Source organism: Suncus etruscus, chromosome 15 (genome assembly GCF_024139225.1).
Source record: "Suncus etruscus isolate mSunEtr1 chromosome 15, mSunEtr1.pri.cur, whole genome shotgun sequence".
NCBI lineage: Eukaryota > Metazoa > Chordata > Mammalia > Eulipotyphla > Soricidae > Suncus > Suncus etruscus.
Genome location: NC_064862.1, coordinates 56,463,733 through 56,479,873, shown reverse-complemented (window position 1 = coordinate 56,479,873; position 16,141 = coordinate 56,463,733). Strand labels below are relative to the sequence as shown.

At 50.4% G+C, this 16,141-nt stretch overlaps 1 protein-coding gene across 2 annotated transcripts in view; it reads right to left on the bottom strand.

Annotated features, from left to right (window-relative positions):
• Positions 1 to 16,141, bottom strand: part of VPS35L (VPS35 endosomal protein sorting factor like) — a 66,312-nt gene that overhangs the window by 38,956 nt on the left and 11,215 nt on the right. For both annotated transcript variants that reach the window (XM_049789098.1, XM_049789097.1), the window contains exons 7-14: positions 15,757 to 15,885; positions 12,400 to 12,484; positions 11,570 to 11,629; positions 7,382 to 7,478; positions 6,276 to 6,323; positions 5,033 to 5,126; positions 1,692 to 1,769; positions 1,154 to 1,276 (exon numbers count right to left, since the gene is read on the bottom strand). In XM_049789098.1, coding sequence (XP_049645055.1) covers positions 1,154 to 1,276; positions 1,692 to 1,769; positions 5,033 to 5,126; positions 6,276 to 6,323; positions 7,382 to 7,478; positions 11,570 to 11,629; positions 12,400 to 12,484; positions 15,757 to 15,885 — 714 coding nt within the window. The remainder of the gene's footprint in view (positions 1 to 1,153; positions 1,277 to 1,691; positions 1,770 to 5,032; positions 5,127 to 6,275; positions 6,324 to 7,381; positions 7,479 to 11,569; positions 11,630 to 12,399; positions 12,485 to 15,756; positions 15,886 to 16,141) is intronic.

The following is a 16,141-nucleotide window of genomic DNA, read 5'->3' as shown; positions in this document are numbered from 1 at the left end:
CTCTCCTCAACCCCACCCCCACCCCGGGAGTCAAAGCTGCATTTTACTATTTTACTATTCAGGTGACCTCATTTCTCGTAATCACTTCTTCTGGAGCAACAATCAGTTCCTAGAGTTTTGCGCCCCTAGGAAAGTTCTCCCCCTGCTGCTGGCACCCCTGGAGACTAAAAGGCTTAAAATAAAAGGAGCCATGTCATATGACACGGACTCTTTGTTTTTAATCCCATTTGCCTGTCATTAAAATGAGACAGAGATTAAAAAAAAAAAAAAAGCAGTCTCATTTTCACACGCGGTGACTGCACCCTGCTGGCAGCTGTCTGCAGTCAAGCTCACGGCTAGGCTAAAAGCAGAGCTGGGTCTAAAATTCACAGAAGGCTCAGCAAACTTCCACCGTATCTTGCACGTCTACCTGCCTGATCTACATACCTAATGGCAAAGCACTGAGCAGAAACACAAGATGTTCTCATTTTTCCCTCTCTGGACTTTAGGATTTAGAGAAATTAAATTAAAAGCCAGGGATTAAAGAGACAGTACAGGAGCTAAGGGGCTTGTCTTGCATTTGACTGACCCTGATTCAAATTTCAGCACCCCATAGGGTCCCCTGAGCTTGGCCAGGAATGATCCCTGAGTACAAAGTCGAAAGTAATCCCTGAGGGGTCAGAGCAATAGCACAGTGGGTAGGGCATTTGCTTGCACACTGCTGATCAAGGCTCAATCCTCAGCATCCCATATGCTCCCCCAAGCCTGCCAGAAATTATTTCTGAGTGCAGAGCCAGGAGTAACCCAAATACTGCTCAGTGTGGTCCAAAAACAAAAGATAAAAATAAAAAAGAGTAAGCCCTGAGCACCACCAAATCTGGCCTAAAACCTCATCCTCCTCCCCTCAAAATAAACCACAGAAAAGGGCGAATAAAGGCTGACCATGCAGCAAAAAAGGGGACCCTGCAGTGGAGGTAGTGGAGTGGCCCTGGAATTCTGAACTGGGTGACCCAATAGAGGCATGGTCTGAGCCCTAAAGACCCCATTAAACAGGACACTCTATACTAGAGGGAAAGGGGTTCCCAGAGCCAGCCTTCCCCAGAGCTCTAATAGCTGGTGAGGGGACACAGATTAAAACCCTAAGGAAAGGGGATACCCCTGAATCGGCAGTTACCTCTGGGGCTCGGTAGGAAATACACTGGAAGATCCAGTCCATGGCCGGTGAATACAAGGGCAGGTAGGATGGCAGCTCCACACCCTGGACCACAAGCTGATTCTGGACCGTGTCACCATGGATCTACGGGAGACCAGCGCAACACTAAGACAGAGAACTCAAGCCACCGAGGGAATGTGAAGCCCACCCCCCACCCCCAAGAAGGCTTCTAGGATGCTTTAGTAGTTAATTAGGGTGGGGAGCCCAGTTGCCATCCAGCCCAGGATCAGAAGAGGGGGGGCAGCAGATGCTACAAAGGCGGAAGATATGGTGAACTAGCCTGTGAATGCTCTGGTGCAATCAACACGTTTTTAATTGTCGGGACCAGCTGCACGCATGTGTCATTTCCTAGGGTTTGCACCTTGAAAGAGCTCGAAGGCAGGCACAAGTGGGAAAAATCAACTGGGGATGGTGAGAGTGTGAACCTGGGACTGTCAGAGGGATGAGTTGAGTCATCTGGGGCAGGGGATTAAGGGGACTTGAGGATGTCTCTGCTTACCTGCTTGAAGGTGAGGAGAAAATCAAAGAAGTTCTGATTGAGGCTTTCCTTGAGCTGAGGTGCCACCTCCATGCCCACCTGCAACCAAACATAAGGGCATTTGTTACCTTGACCATGAACAAAAAAGCAAAATGAGGGACTGTTGCCACAGAACAGCAGGGAGGGAGCTTGTCTTGCAAGCAGCAGCAGATTCAGGTTCCATCTTTGGCATCCCAGAAGATCCCTTGCACCTGCCAGGACTGATTCCTGAGCACAGAGCCAGGAGTAACCCAAGTATCACTGTGTAAGGGCTAAAACATCAAAATAAAAAACAACAAAAATAACCCAATCACCCAAAATAGGGGACAGGAACATGCACTACAGGCATAAGGCCCTAGGCAATGCCAAAAACAAAATAAAAAAACTCAGCTGCAATTAATATCTGGGATGATGTCTTTTCTGAATCAAAAACAGTGCAATTGATGTTTCAAGGAATAAACAAATACAGAAATTATTCTTCTTTTGATCGCTTAAGCTTTCATATTCGTAAGCTTTCCCTGCTTAAATAGAAAAAAAAATCTAAATTATTGGGTGGTTTTTTGTTTGTATTTTTGGGGGTTGGGTCACACCCAGCAGCGCTCAGGGTTACTCCTGGCTCTACGCTCAGAAATTGGTCCTGGCAGGCTCGGGGGACCATATAGAATACTGGGATTCGAGCCACTGTCCTTCTGCATGCAAGGCAAACACCCTACCTCCATGTCATCTCTCCGGCTCAAACCAAAGTGTTTTTTTTTTGTTTTTTTTTGTTTTGGGGCCACACCCGGCGGTGCCCAGGGGTCACTCCTGGCTGTCTGCTCAGAAATAGCTCCTGGCAGGCACAGGGGACCATATGGGACACCGGGATTCGAACCAACCACCTTTGGTCCTGGATCGGCTGCTTGCAAGGCAAACGCCGCTGTGCTATCTCTCCGGGCCCCAAAGTTATTTTTAATGAAGGAAAAAATGAGGTGAGACACATTTGTGGTGATTGTCTCTCCAATTCCAAAAGGTAATGAATACATTGCTGAACAGACCAAGCGAGTACAATGGGGAGATCTGCCCACCTTCTCTTCTACTCCAAAACAAAACAAAACAAAAAAACCCACCAGAGAAACATAGAAGCCAGACTCATCCAAGGCCAAAGAGAGAGATCAGGATATGGGAAAGCGAGCTGGTACTTCACTCTGTCAAATGCCCAGAGATGTTCTGGGCCTGAAAGCTGAAGCAGCAGAAGCAAATATATTTTAACTTTTCATCATGCCAGGGATTGAACCAATAGCCTTACACTAGCAAGACAAATATTTTGGGGCCACAGCCAGCGATACTCCTGGCTCTCTCTCAGGAATTATTCCTGGCAGCTTCAGAGGATCCTATGGAATCGAACCAGGGTAAGCCACATGCAAAGCAAACACTCCAACCCAGTATCATCCATTTAACAATTTGAGTGATCTCAGTTCAGACTGGCCGGGCACAAGAGAACCAAAAGGCCCTCTTCTTCCCTTGTCCCTTCTTTGAAAAGTGGGTGCACATTGGTGAAGGCATGTGCTCCTGGAAGAGGAGGCAGGAGGCCAGAGCTGGCAGGAAACTTGTGTGTTTATAACAAAGCGCCAGAATGTTCCTAATCTCAGCAACTGGGATCCACCCACCCCCTTGCCAAATGAGTACTTTAGCACAAAAACAACTTTGTGTGTGTGTGTGGGGGGGGGGGAACGTTGTTTCTCTGAGACCTGATTTCTCCCCAACACCCCCGCTTCCCCCCAAACCTAGACTGGGGCCATCAAGAGAACCAGGGTGCTCCTGCGAGAGTGGTGAAGACAGACTTCTAGACTCCTACAAGGTTCGGAGATCCCCATGAGCAGCTATAAGGCTCTTGGAAGATGTTTGCATAAACAAGAAAATCACACAGTAACAAGTGTCAGATCCAGTCCTGCTGTTCAGGGTGCTATTGTGGTGGAAACACAGCATTAGGCATTAATTACCTGTTAGGTGACAGCCCAGAGAGGCCTGGTGGACTAGGAGGAGCAGGCGGAGGTGCAAGGGGAGAAGATAATCATCCCTTCGACAGGCCAAGCTGCCCCCTCCACCCACCCACAACCCTGTGCCTGTGCTGTTTCCCTTCTTCATGTGCCAAAAGAGCACGTTGGAAAAGTGCATAGGGCGGGGAGCTCTGAGGGTGGAACTGCTCAAGTCCTCATCTGGGAGGCTTCAGTGCTAGTTCTGCTTCTGGAAGCTTAGGGCCCTTCTCCTTCTAAATCCCTGTGTTAGTTCTAGGGGTGGGTGCGGGGCTGGCCCAGCAAATGCACTTGGGCAAACAAGAGGCAAGTGACCTGTGAGCCTGAGACAGGTCAGAACTACTGGGATTCCCGAAGCAGGACAGGAGCCTAGAATAGCCAAGGCCAACTATTGGGGAAAGGGAAGTCACAGAAGGACAGCTAGAAGTCAGAGGGGAATATAGTGGGAGATGCTGAAACTTGACAGGCTTGCAGGCCCTGGATCAAATCATGCCTGCACTCCAACTTGCCAGTCTTAGCACAGAGCCTCTCAACCCTCCTTTTTTAAAGTTGGGCTTTAAAAACTGATAAGGTTTTTGGCCACTTAGCCAGGGAAGGAACCTCAGGCTGGGAACAAACTATCTTGTATTCTTACATGTATGAGAAGTTCAGTCAAGGACAAGATTCAGTCCTAGCAATCCCCAACCCAGACACACACACTCCATAGCCAGTCTTCCCCTCACCCCAGGGTTCAGTGGTCAGTCTATCTTGGCCCTGCGGTAAGGTCGTGTCTGCTGCCCAGTGGTGCTGTCTGTGCCCCATCCCTTCTCCTCCACTAGCTCAGACTTCACTGAAACTAGAACAAGCCGGTAAGTCAGTCTTCCTGGGCATGGCTCCTGCTCAATCCACTACTACAATTCTGTGCAACGGGTGTGTGTGTGTGTGTGTGTGATATGTCAGTGTATGGGTCATGTACGTGTATGTATGCACATGTATGGACAGGAGTGCACAAATATGTGGTATCATGTAAGTTTATCAGGGCATGTATATGTATGCATGTGGGGTTTCTATGTGTTATGCATGTATGTGGGTATTTGTGTATGGGGTGGGTCCAGAGTCCACAAAGGTCCCAGCCTCTGTCCCAAAAGTCACAGGTAGGTTTTCTCACTGAGCCTCTACAAGTTGGGATGGGGGATGTAGCTTCTTATGTGGGAGAGTAGAGAGGGGCCCTGAGGCCATACCCTATCCCACTGGCACCCAGAACCCGGCCAGGTCCCCACTAACCTGGCAGGGCCCTCCCTAGCCCAACCCCACTGACAGGGCTCCACCTACCCGGCACAGGTAGGCCCGGGCATACACCGACACCAGTGGGTCTCCGATACCTCGGATCATGCAAGTCAGTCGAGGCAGACACTCTGAAATCCCCCTGCCAGAGACAAAGATGGGGCGTCAGCTACTCCACCCAGGCAAACGAGAAAGCTTCTGCAGTGGAGAAGGCCAAGGGCAAAGTTTCCAAGGGCCAGCAGCGCTTCTGGCAGGCACCCTTTGCTGGACGCCGGAGTCCCCTCCTCGCTCTGCTTGCAGCAGCTTGTCCCCACCATGCCCCTGAATGTCCTTATTTGACCAACCCAGGTTCGCCTCCCGTTTTCCCCTCGGCCAGCACTAGGGTTTCTTAGTGGTCTGGCTTTATCCTTGTTTCTTTGTTTTGGGGCTATACCCAGCAGTGCTCAGGGGTTACTCCTGGCTCTGCACTCAAGGATCACTCCTGCCAGTGCTCAGTGGACCTTATGGATGCTGGGGATCAAACCTGTGTGGGCTGCATGCAAGGCAAGCAACCTCCCTACTATACTATCTTTCCAGCCCTCTTGTCCTTTAACCCAGGCAGTCCTGCACCTGCCTCTTGGCCATAGGACAAGTATGGATCCCTCAGGGGGACCAACTCCCCACTGAGGATGAGGCCCAGGAACCATTTCTCCAGCACCTAATTCACCCCAGAGGACCCCAGGCCTCCCAAGCTGAAATCAGTGGCTCTACCCGCTGCCTCTCTGAAGTTCCTGGGTAAACCAGCCCCCAATTTTGCCTGTCTCAGTCTCCAGGGTGTGTTCCCAGATGCTATCACCCCCAGGCTCCACAGAAAACAAGCAGATCTGGTTTCCTGCAGCCCAGAAAACCACTCGCAGAGGAAGGGGCCAAGGTGACCAGGCCATGTGCGGCGCCGGAGCCAAGGCTGTCTGCAGACGCCTCCTTCCACCCTTCCATCCTTCTGTCCTTATGCAGCCCTTCTAGGGGAGCTCCAGGGCAGAGAGGAGAAAACCCATCAGGAGTCAGAGATGAGGGTGAATGAAGTGGGGTAAAAATACAACATCTGCTTCATCCAGTCCCTGCTGGAATGGAGCAGAAAACTGCAGGGCGAATGCTCGCCAATCTGCTCACTCCAAGTATTTATGAGGGACTGACCACTGGGGTCTGGGCAGGGTAGGGGGGCGAGTCCTATGTGCACATGTGTGTATATGTACACACATATACGTATATGTACGTACATATAGCTCCGGGATGTGCTAATAGAGACCCTTACGTTTTGGAGAGGAACTTGTTACACTTCAGGATAGATGCTTCCACATAGCTGCGCACAGTTGGTTAAGGGTGAATGAGACATTTGAGTCCATGAGGGCTGTCCCGAGGTCTTGACCAGGACAAATTAGTAACATATTCAGAAGTAGGAGGAGTGAGGTGGGGAGGCTCTCAGCACACCACACCGGATGACAATGCTGGTGAAGAAAAGCGGCTTTGAACCAGCTCTCAGGGGTGCTGTGAACTTTACAGATTCTTGTTAGTTTGTTTTGGGGCCATAACCAGCAGTGCTCAGGATTGACTCCTGACTGAGTTCAGGGATTACACCTGGCAGGCTCAGGAGGACACACAGGATACCGGGGACCAAACACAGGATACCAGTAAGATGCAAACTGGGCAAAAAGCCCTACCCACTGTACCATCTTTTCAGTCCTATTTCAGAGACTCTTTACAGGGAGCAATAGTACAGCTGGGAGGGCATTTGCCTTGCATGTGGCCAACCCAGGTTCGATCCTTAGCATCCCATAGGGTCAATGGAGCCCACCAGGATTGACTCCTGAGTACAGAGCTAGGAGTTAAGTACTGAGCACCTCAGCATACAAGAACAAAACCAAGGGCCCGGAGAGATAGTACAGCGGCGTTTGCCTTGCAAGCAGCCGATCCAGGACCAAAGGTGGTTGGTTCGAATCCCGGTGTCCCATATGGTCCCCCATGCTTGCCAGGAGCTATTTCTGAGCAGAAAGCCAGGAGTAACCCCTGAGCAATGCCAGGTGTGGCCCAAAAACCAAAAAAAAAAAAAAAAAAAAAAAAAAAACCAACCATAATATTCACTGTGTGCCAAGGTTGGATCTCCAGGTTTCTGGATCCCAAGTCAACACAACTTGAATCCCAATCTGATAGCATGGCTGTGGGCAGCTGCCTCACGGAAACAGATCTGGGAGAGAGGGAAAAACGGGGAGAGGGCGTGCCTAGCCGCCCCCTCAAGCACTACCCACTAGGCGTGGGGTCCAGACCAGCCACCATGACAGGACTTTGCCCATAAGCCTTGCAGAGGGCTCCATGGCAGGCGACTCATTAAGCATGCCCCCCATGTCCCCACAGAAAGGATACAATCTGGGCACCAGCTCCCTGATGGACGCAATCTTGAAGAACCAGTTGAGGCACGTCTCCTTGGCCGTGTCGCTGACACTCTCAGGAGAAAGGGTGTCTGCAGTGGGAAAACAGCGTAGGGAGTCAAGGGATGCCCATAGGGAACCTGGGGGGCAGGGTTATTCGGGAGCAAGAAAATAATAGCCGGGGCCTTCTTGAGTGCCCTTTATCCTCAGACAGTCACCACACATATACTCAAGGACTCCCCCCCCCACACACACGATTCTGAAAACACCAGGGCTCACTGAATCTGAGTGACTGTCTGGGACACCCAGCAAGTAACTATGTGAGCCATAATTCAGCACCCAAAGCACCTAAGTCAGCATCTAAAGGCTGGTTGGGGGGGGGGGGGGGAAACGGACATCGGAAACTTGTGGGCTATGACTGAGCTTTTGGGGAGCTTCAGAAAGTACAAACAGAAGATGGAGTGTGATGGGTGCTTTGGCTCTGAAAAGCACATGGGAGAAGGGGAATATGGGAGAGGGAGGGGAGGAGAGAGTAGAATGGGTGGGTGACTGGAGGGAGAAGGGAGCCAAGGAGACATCATCTGGAATGGAAGGGGCAAATTCTGAAAAAGGCCTACTAAATGCTAACCAGTGCAGCTGGCGCTCCCAGAATTCTCTCTAACCAGGAGAGTGATAGCACAGCAGGTAGAACATTTGCTTTACATGCAGCCAAGCAGGTTTAATCCCCAGCATGCCATAGGGTCCCCTGTGCACTGCCAAGGGTGAGTCCTGAGTACAAAGCCAGAAGTAACCGCTGAACATCACCAGATGTGACTCAAAAATAAAACAGAAAAAATCCTAACCAGAATCACAGCATTGAGTACGATATGCATTCTTGTCCCACTTGCCTAAACCTATGATAGCATAATTTTGAGTTTTCTGGAACTCAAACTTGGTCTTTTTTCTTTATTTGGTGGGAAAAGTAGGGGAGGCCACAACTGGTAGTGCTTAAGTGGACTATTGTAGTACTGGGACTTGAACTTCAGCCCCCTCCCCACAACATGCACTCTAGGCCATGGAAGAGATCTGGGGGAAGTAGCTTTGGAAATGGGGTGGGGGAGTAGAAGGGCTGGGAGAAAGGGAAACTGAGGGGCTGGGCCATAGTAAGGGGGAAGGCGCTTCCCTTGCATGCAGCAACCCAGATTGAATCCCCAGGATTCCATAGGATCCCGAACCAATAGGAGTGATCTGAGTGCAGAGCCAGGAGTAAATCTTGAACACTACTGGGTGTGGCCCCAAAACAAAACAGTATAAAGGGCAGCTGACAAGGTTCCTATTTCAGAGCCAAGCCCTCTTATAGAGAGAAGCCAATCTTGCATGGCTGTGGCAGACGTGGATTCCAAAGAAAACTAAGGGCAAGTGCAAAGGTACTGTGGTAGGTCTGACCATGAGTGCCAAGGAACAGGCTAGCCAGTCACTTCAAGTGGGGAGAGGAGGGACATGGCCCATGGGAAGGGCTGGAAGCTCTCCCCACTGTGGGCTGCTGTTGGATCACACAGAGGTCACCCAGCAGAGGAAAAAAAAATATGGCCTGTCCAGGCTCCCTGGGTAACTTCAGGAGGCCCAGTGTGGACTGTGAGAGCCCTGTAAGACCAAGGCACTGTAGGAGGCAGAAGGAAAAGTCTTTGAATGCTCAGGGTCCATACAAGGAGGGCATGGAGGGGATACATGGACCTTAAACTGTCTCTGATATCAGACAACTCGGACATCCTCCTTGTTCCTAAAAACTGAGTCCAACATTGGCATAAGCAGGGCTGGGCTCAATGGCAGGATGCCAGTTTCTCCTGCAAAAGTGCTGAGGGCCAGCCAGGCAAAGGCAAATACACACCCTCCCCCCCATGAGGTGAAAGTCTCAAAAATGAAAGTGCAAGTGGGTCAGAGAAGGGACTACTAAGGCAATGATGATGGAAATGATCACAGTGGACAAGAACTGGGTGCTGAAAGGAGGGAAAGGGACATGTAATATACCCTGTCAGTAACAATATTATAAAACACAGTGTCTAAAAGAAGAGGAGGAGAAAGAAGAAAAGGAGGAAGAAAGGGAGAGGAAGCAGGAGGGAGGAGGAGGACAGGGAGGAAGTGAAGATAAAGTGCCTGCCTCTAAGGCTGAGAGTGGGAGGTGGGGAACTGGGAGAGAAATTGGGAAACACAGTTGGAATCTAATTCACTAAACACTATCTAGAGGTGACCACCATAAAACATCATGTTACAGGAGTTTAGGCACTTTCCTTAAACACGGTGAACCCAGGTTCCACCCTGAACTACAAAGGGTTCCCTGAGCACCATTATGGGTGATCCCCGAGCACTGCTGGGTGTAGCCTCTAAAATATCACCCCTCCAAAATAAAATTTATCAAGAGAATTTTCATACCATGAGTGCACCAAGGATGCCACCCAATGGCAGAGCCCTGTGCACACACAGTCCTGTTTCCAACCTTGGTATGGCCAGAAAACCACTTTAACACTCCTTAGTTTTGTTTACATGGCACAGTCTCTGGAATCCAGAGCCCCCCCTCCTTTTTTTTTTGGTTTTTGGTTTTTGGGCCACACCCGGTGGTGCTCAGGGGTTACTCCTGGCTATCTGCTCAGAAATAGCTCCTGGCAGGCACGGGGGACCATATGGGACACCAGGATTCGAACCAACCACCTTTGGTCCTGGATTGGCTGCTTGCAAGGCAAACGCCGCTGTGCTATCTCTCCGGGCCCCAGAGTCCCCTTGAAGACAGCAACAATGTCTCTGCAACAATGGTACCATATTCAGGCTCAGGAGCCACATATACCTGGGGGCTGCCATGAGGGGTGGGCAGTCCAGCCCGAAGCACAAAGCTGCTCAGCAAGGGCCAGTCCCCTTCTCCCTCTAGAAAGGCCAGCTGCCTGGCAGTAAGACCAGAGGCTCCGAAGAGTTTGCCTTGCATGGTGCTGACCTAATATGGTCCCTCAAGCATTGCCAGGAGGGATCCCTGAGGGTAATCAGGAGTAAGCCCTGAGCATTGCTGAGTGTGGCCCCAAAACCAAACAAAAATAACAAAAGTTTGAACAGGGCCCACTGGCAGGGAAAAGAAAGAGAAGGGGAAGGGCGCTAGAGAAGAAAAGAAATGGACCCCAAGTCAGTGAGTGATGGCACTTAAAGTGGAGAGAGAGAGAGAGAGTGAGTGAGTGAGTCCCCAGCACCAACAGGAATGAGCCTTGAGTGCAGAGGCAGAAGGAAGTCCTAAGCACCACCTAAAACAAATTAATCAATAAAACCAAACAAACTAGAAACAAAGCAAAAGGAAAAGGAAAGGAAAGGAAAGGGAGCTGCTGCTCTGGACACAGAACTAACAGCCCTGGCGTCACCATGTCCCAGACAAGAGAACGTTCCAGCTCGAGAATTTCAAGCCAAGTGGCAACAGATTGAATGTTGACACCTGCGGGCTGGGCCAGCAGAGTCAGAGCACCTGTTAGTATTGATTTATCTGACATTGCGCTTCAGCACTGTGAAGTGAGCTTTTAAGAGGGCAGTTAGAGAAAGGCAGGGAAACCAGCCAGCGCCAGGAGAAATGAGATGGGGGTGGGGTGGGAAGCATCTACCTCAGACAGATGGAAAGATCCATCCACCCTTCTGCCTCTATCCTCTCCTCCCTTTCCTCTCCTCTCTTCTTCTTTTCTTCTTCTTCTCCTCCTCCTCCTCCTCCTCTTCTTCTTCTTCTTCTCCTCCTTCTCCTCCTCCTCTTCTTCTCCTCCTCCTCCTCCTCTCTCTCTCTCTTCTCTCTCTCTCCTTTCTCTCTCTCTCTCTCCCTCTCTCTCTCTCTCTCTCGCTCTCTCTCTCTCTCAACCCCCCCTCATTCCACAGTGTTCAGAAAACTGGAATGGTCAGAAATCTGGAAAGGTGTTTCTCCCAATTTGTTTTTTAGTTTGGGCCACACTGGCTCTGTGCTCAGGAATCACTCCTGGCGGTGTTCAGGGGACCATATAAGCTGCTGAGGATCAAACCCAGGTTGACTGCATGCGAGGCAAATTCCCTCCCTGTTATACTATAGCTCTGGCCCCAGGTTTCTCTGACTTTTCACACACTGAAATGAAAAGAACTTTCTCTATCTAAACTTGGTAGAAGCCTAATTTTACCTGCAGGCAGAAGGAGTGGGGCATCAGGAGGAAATCCTTACCTGGTAAGACACTGCGGTTATCCACACACATAGAAAAGATACGCTCGTACACGAGCTTTCCTGGGGAGAGAAGAGGAGGAAAGGAGGGACAATATTTAGCACCCCACTCCTGCGGAACATACACAAAACAATAAAATAACTAGTTCGCCAATTAAGGACCTGGAGCTGTCACTGGCCAGACATGCTTCAACCTACAGTGTTTGCTGCCACCTAGTGGAAAAATTTCAAACCAGGTTGCTTTTGGCTTTTCTTCTAAATTCTAAAAGAGGGGTTGGTTTTCTTTGCTGGGGAAAGGCAAGAAAATGATCATTCTCCCCTGGGTCTTTTTTGTTTGTTTGCTTGTTTCTGTTTGTGCCTCCCATGCAGTTCTCGGAAAGGGGCACGGATCATTCCTGAGACACTCACCAGGCCGGCAGTCCAATAATGCCAGGTTGGTTAATTAACAGTAACTAAATTAGAACAGTGCCTCCCCATCTTGACTCAAAAAAGATGAGTCAAAAGTTGTGAGCAGAGGGCCAGAGCAATAGTACAGCAAGGAGGGCATTAGCCTTGCATGCGGCTGACCCAGGTTCGATCTCCAGCATCTCATATGGTTCCCTGAGCCCACCAGGAGTGCAGAGTCAGGAGTAACCATTGAGTGTCATTGGGTGTGACCAAAAATGGGGGGGGGGAGGAATTGTGAGCAGCTGCCCTATAATTTGCAAATGAGCAGATCTGACTCAGAGCTAAGTGGGGGAAGAGAGACAGAGTAAACTGGAGAGGAAGACTGTGAGGGATACTAGGGTGAGGAGAGGGTTGAATTTCAGTCATTCCATGGGGGACACACTCACCAAAAGTGTCGAGTATATCCGTGATGAGGACAAACTTGCTGGGGTAGAACTGAATGACACTGGTATCTGAGAGTAATTTGGAGCACTGTGGTGAGAGGGGAGAGGATTCGGGTTTGGTCTAGGAAAGAATAACCCCTGCCTGCAGGGAGCTGCCCCAGGGTCACAGGACAGGTGACCTGCCATCCCCTTCTTTGAGAGGCCGCTGCTTTGCTTTTCAGCACCAAGCATTTTCTTTCCTTCCTACCTTCCTTTCTTCCTTCCACCCACCCTCCATCCCTCCCTCCCTCCGTCCGTCCCTCCCTCCCTCCCTTCATTTCCCTCCACCCTCCCTCCCTCCCTCCCTCCCTTCATTTCCCTCTCTCCTCGTCTCCTCTTCCTTCTCTAATTGAACCCAGAACCTCACACACAGAAGGCAGGTGATCTACTCCTAAACTACTTCCTGGCCCAAACTCCATTTTTCTCCTTTTTTATTTTTCTTTTTTGGTTTTTGGGCCACACAGTGACGCTCAGGGGTTACTCATGGTTATGCACTCAGAAATTGTTCCTGGCTTGGAAGGCCATATGGGACTCCAGGGGATCTGTCCTAGGTTAGTGCGTGCAAGGCAGATGCCCTACCATTTGTGGCACCACTCTGGCTCCTCCATTTTTATTTAAATTGTGAGATACAGAGTTATGGCTGACTTTCAGTCATTCCATGTTCCAACACTGGTCCCTTCACCAGTGTACACTTCCCCCTCACTGATGTCCTCAGTTTTCCTCCTGTTACCCCATCTGCAGCCTACTTCTGTGGTAGACACTATTCTCTCTTTCCCACACCACTCCCGCCTTTTTCCTTTTAGGCACTGTGGTTTGCAATACTGTCACTGAAAGAATATCTGGCCTATCATTTTTGTTTGTTTGCTTGTTTTTGGGCCACATTGTTTGACGCTCAGGGGTTACTCCTGGCTATGCGCTCAGAAATCACTCCTGGCTTGAGGGGACCATATGGGACGCTGGGAGATCGAACCGCGGTTCGTCCTACGCTAGCACTTGCAAGGCAGACACCTTACCTCTAGCGCCACCTTCCCGGCCCCTGGCCTATCTCACTTTTACTCCTCTCAGCAACACCCAGGTTTTCTTTTTGGTTTGTTTTGGGGCCACATCCAGCTGCACTCAGGGATTACTTCTGGTTTTACACTCAGAAATCACTCCTGGAAGGCTCGAGGACCATATGGGATGCCGTGGACCGAACCTGAGTCAGCAACGTGCAAGGCAAATGCCCTACCCACTGTGCTATTGCTTCGGCCCTTGCACCTCGTTCTCGTGCCAAGTGCTCATTCCCATACTCTGGCTCAAGAGCCATACTCTGCTCTTCACTGTGATTCTCTTCTCACAGTGGCCCCTTGGGAAGCCTCCAGGCTCATGGAAACTACCATCTCTGGGACTGTGTAAGCTTTGCTCATCACAGCCAGACCCCGACACTGCCTGTTTTCATGAGCAGAGTCACAAGCACTTCTGCACATGGCCCATTGTGGTCCAAACAGCAAAGACATATCTCGGGTCTAGACTTTTCCCAAACTTCCCTCCAAGGACTGGATCAATGATACAGCCAGGAGCCCATTGGCGTGCATGCAGCCAGTTGGGGTTCAATCCAAAGCACCTCACACAATCCCCCAAGCACCGCCAGAAGTAATCACTGGGCACAGAGACAGAAGTTACCGCTGAGCATCACTATGTGAGTCCCCTCAAAGAAAATACGGGTGGGTAGTAGTTCCCAAACTTTTAAAAGTAAACTAACGGGCCGGAGAGATAGCACAGAGGCATTTGCCTTGCAAGCAGCCAACTCATGACCTAAGGTGGTTGGTTCAAATCCCGGAGTCCCATATGGTCCCCCGTGCCTGCCAGGAGTAACCCCTGAGCGCCGCTGGGTATGGCCCAAAAACAAACAAAAAAAAAAAAAAACAAAAATAAAAGTAAACTAACGAAGCTATTGTTGAGCTCCCTTTCCCAAACCCTGGGTGCTAGAATACTCTAACTTGGGGAGGAGCATCATAAAGCCCCTCACAGTCACTCAGGCACCGGGCTGGCAGCTGATCTGGGGACCCTCCCTGCAGCCAGAGATCCTGAGCTCCCCATCAGACAAGCCTGTTTACACTTGGCCACAAATCAATCTTGTTCTACCTTGAGAGCGAAACAGGGTCATGCAGACTTTGGGGACGCAGGAATCAGAACAGCAGCAGGAACACAGTGACTCTGGCCTTCAGGTCCAGGGCCCTGCTCTTCTCTGGGGGGCTCCCCTATGAGTGATACCTTTTGCCTATCACCAACAGCTCAGAAGCCAAACTTGATTTGTTTTTCTCTCAAAGACCCCAAAATAAGCCCCGTGCCCTCTGGCTCCAGCAATGCTTGGGAGTGGGAGAACACACTACCTGGAGCTCCGCCTTGTGGCTTTCATACACTCTTACCCACACCCAATTCCACTAAAACAACTACCTGGGGTAGAAAAAAATAACAAATCTCTCCAAAGAATCTGTTTATACGCATAGCTCCAGGCTTTAGGAGAGAACTTTTAGGGAAAGAACACAGGGAAAGCACAGCTGTCAGCAGCCCAACATTTGGGCAAATGCTTCTCTATAAGCACCACACTGGAGTTCCTTCCTTCTCTCTAAGCAGCACACTAGAGTTCCTTCCTTCCTGCCTTCCTTCTTCCCTCCCTCCCTCCCTCCTTCCCTCCCTCCCTCCCTCTTTCCTTCCTTCCTTCCTTCCTTCCTTCCTTCCTTCCTTCCTTCCTTCCTTCCTTCCTTCCTTCCTTCCTTCCTGCCACACCCAGCGGTGCTCAGGGTTACACCTGGCTTTGTGCTCAGAAATTGCTCCTGGCAGGCTTGGGGGACCATATGGGATGCTGGGGATCGAACCAGGTCTGTACTGGGTCCACTGCATGCCCTGCTGCTGTGCTATCACTCCAACCCCTGGAGTTTCTTATTTATTTATTTATTTATTTATTTATTTATTTATTTATTTATTTTGGGTACAATGTGATGCTCAGCAGGTCCTTCTGGCCCTGCACTCAAGGATCATATGGGATGTTGGTGATAAAACCCAGGTCAGCCATGTGCAAGGCAAGGATCCTCCCCACTGTACTATATCTCTCTAGCCCTCACCTAAGAGCTTCTGAAGGCTAATAGGGAATCGGGACTTTCCCACAATGTATACCTGTGCATGGTGGCCCTTGGATTAGCCCCTTCTAGAAACATGCTTTCCTCAACCCTGGCCTTCCACAGGGGAGTGTGAAAATAGAACAGGCAGAAAAAGTCAGGTCAGACCCTGAAAACAGGCCTAGGAACACCCTAATTGTCCAACCCCCCAGGAAGCTCTGACCTGGATGACTATTTTGAGAGCCTTCACTTTTTGGTCTGAGGCCCAGGCATCCCTCAGCGATTGGTTCAGCTCCTCGATGCGGTTCATGTAATCCTGCTGCGTCAGGTTCAGCAGCTCCTTCTGGGACCCCTGTGGGCAGGAACAGGGAAGGGGGCATCAGAGCAGGGAGACTAAGGCTCAATCTCCCTGCAAGTCAGGCTGCAGGGATGCTGTGAAGCAGAGCTCAGCTCAAGGCTCCGTGGGATGCTGAGTTTCCTGTGAAGGTGGGCAGAGGGCAGCGGCCCCAGAGGGAACTCGAAGCTGAACCAATTCCCAGTGTTGGGACCTTTGAGTGACTCAGGATGAACTGCTTCCCTCACCCAGAGCCTTACCTATGAGCAAGGAC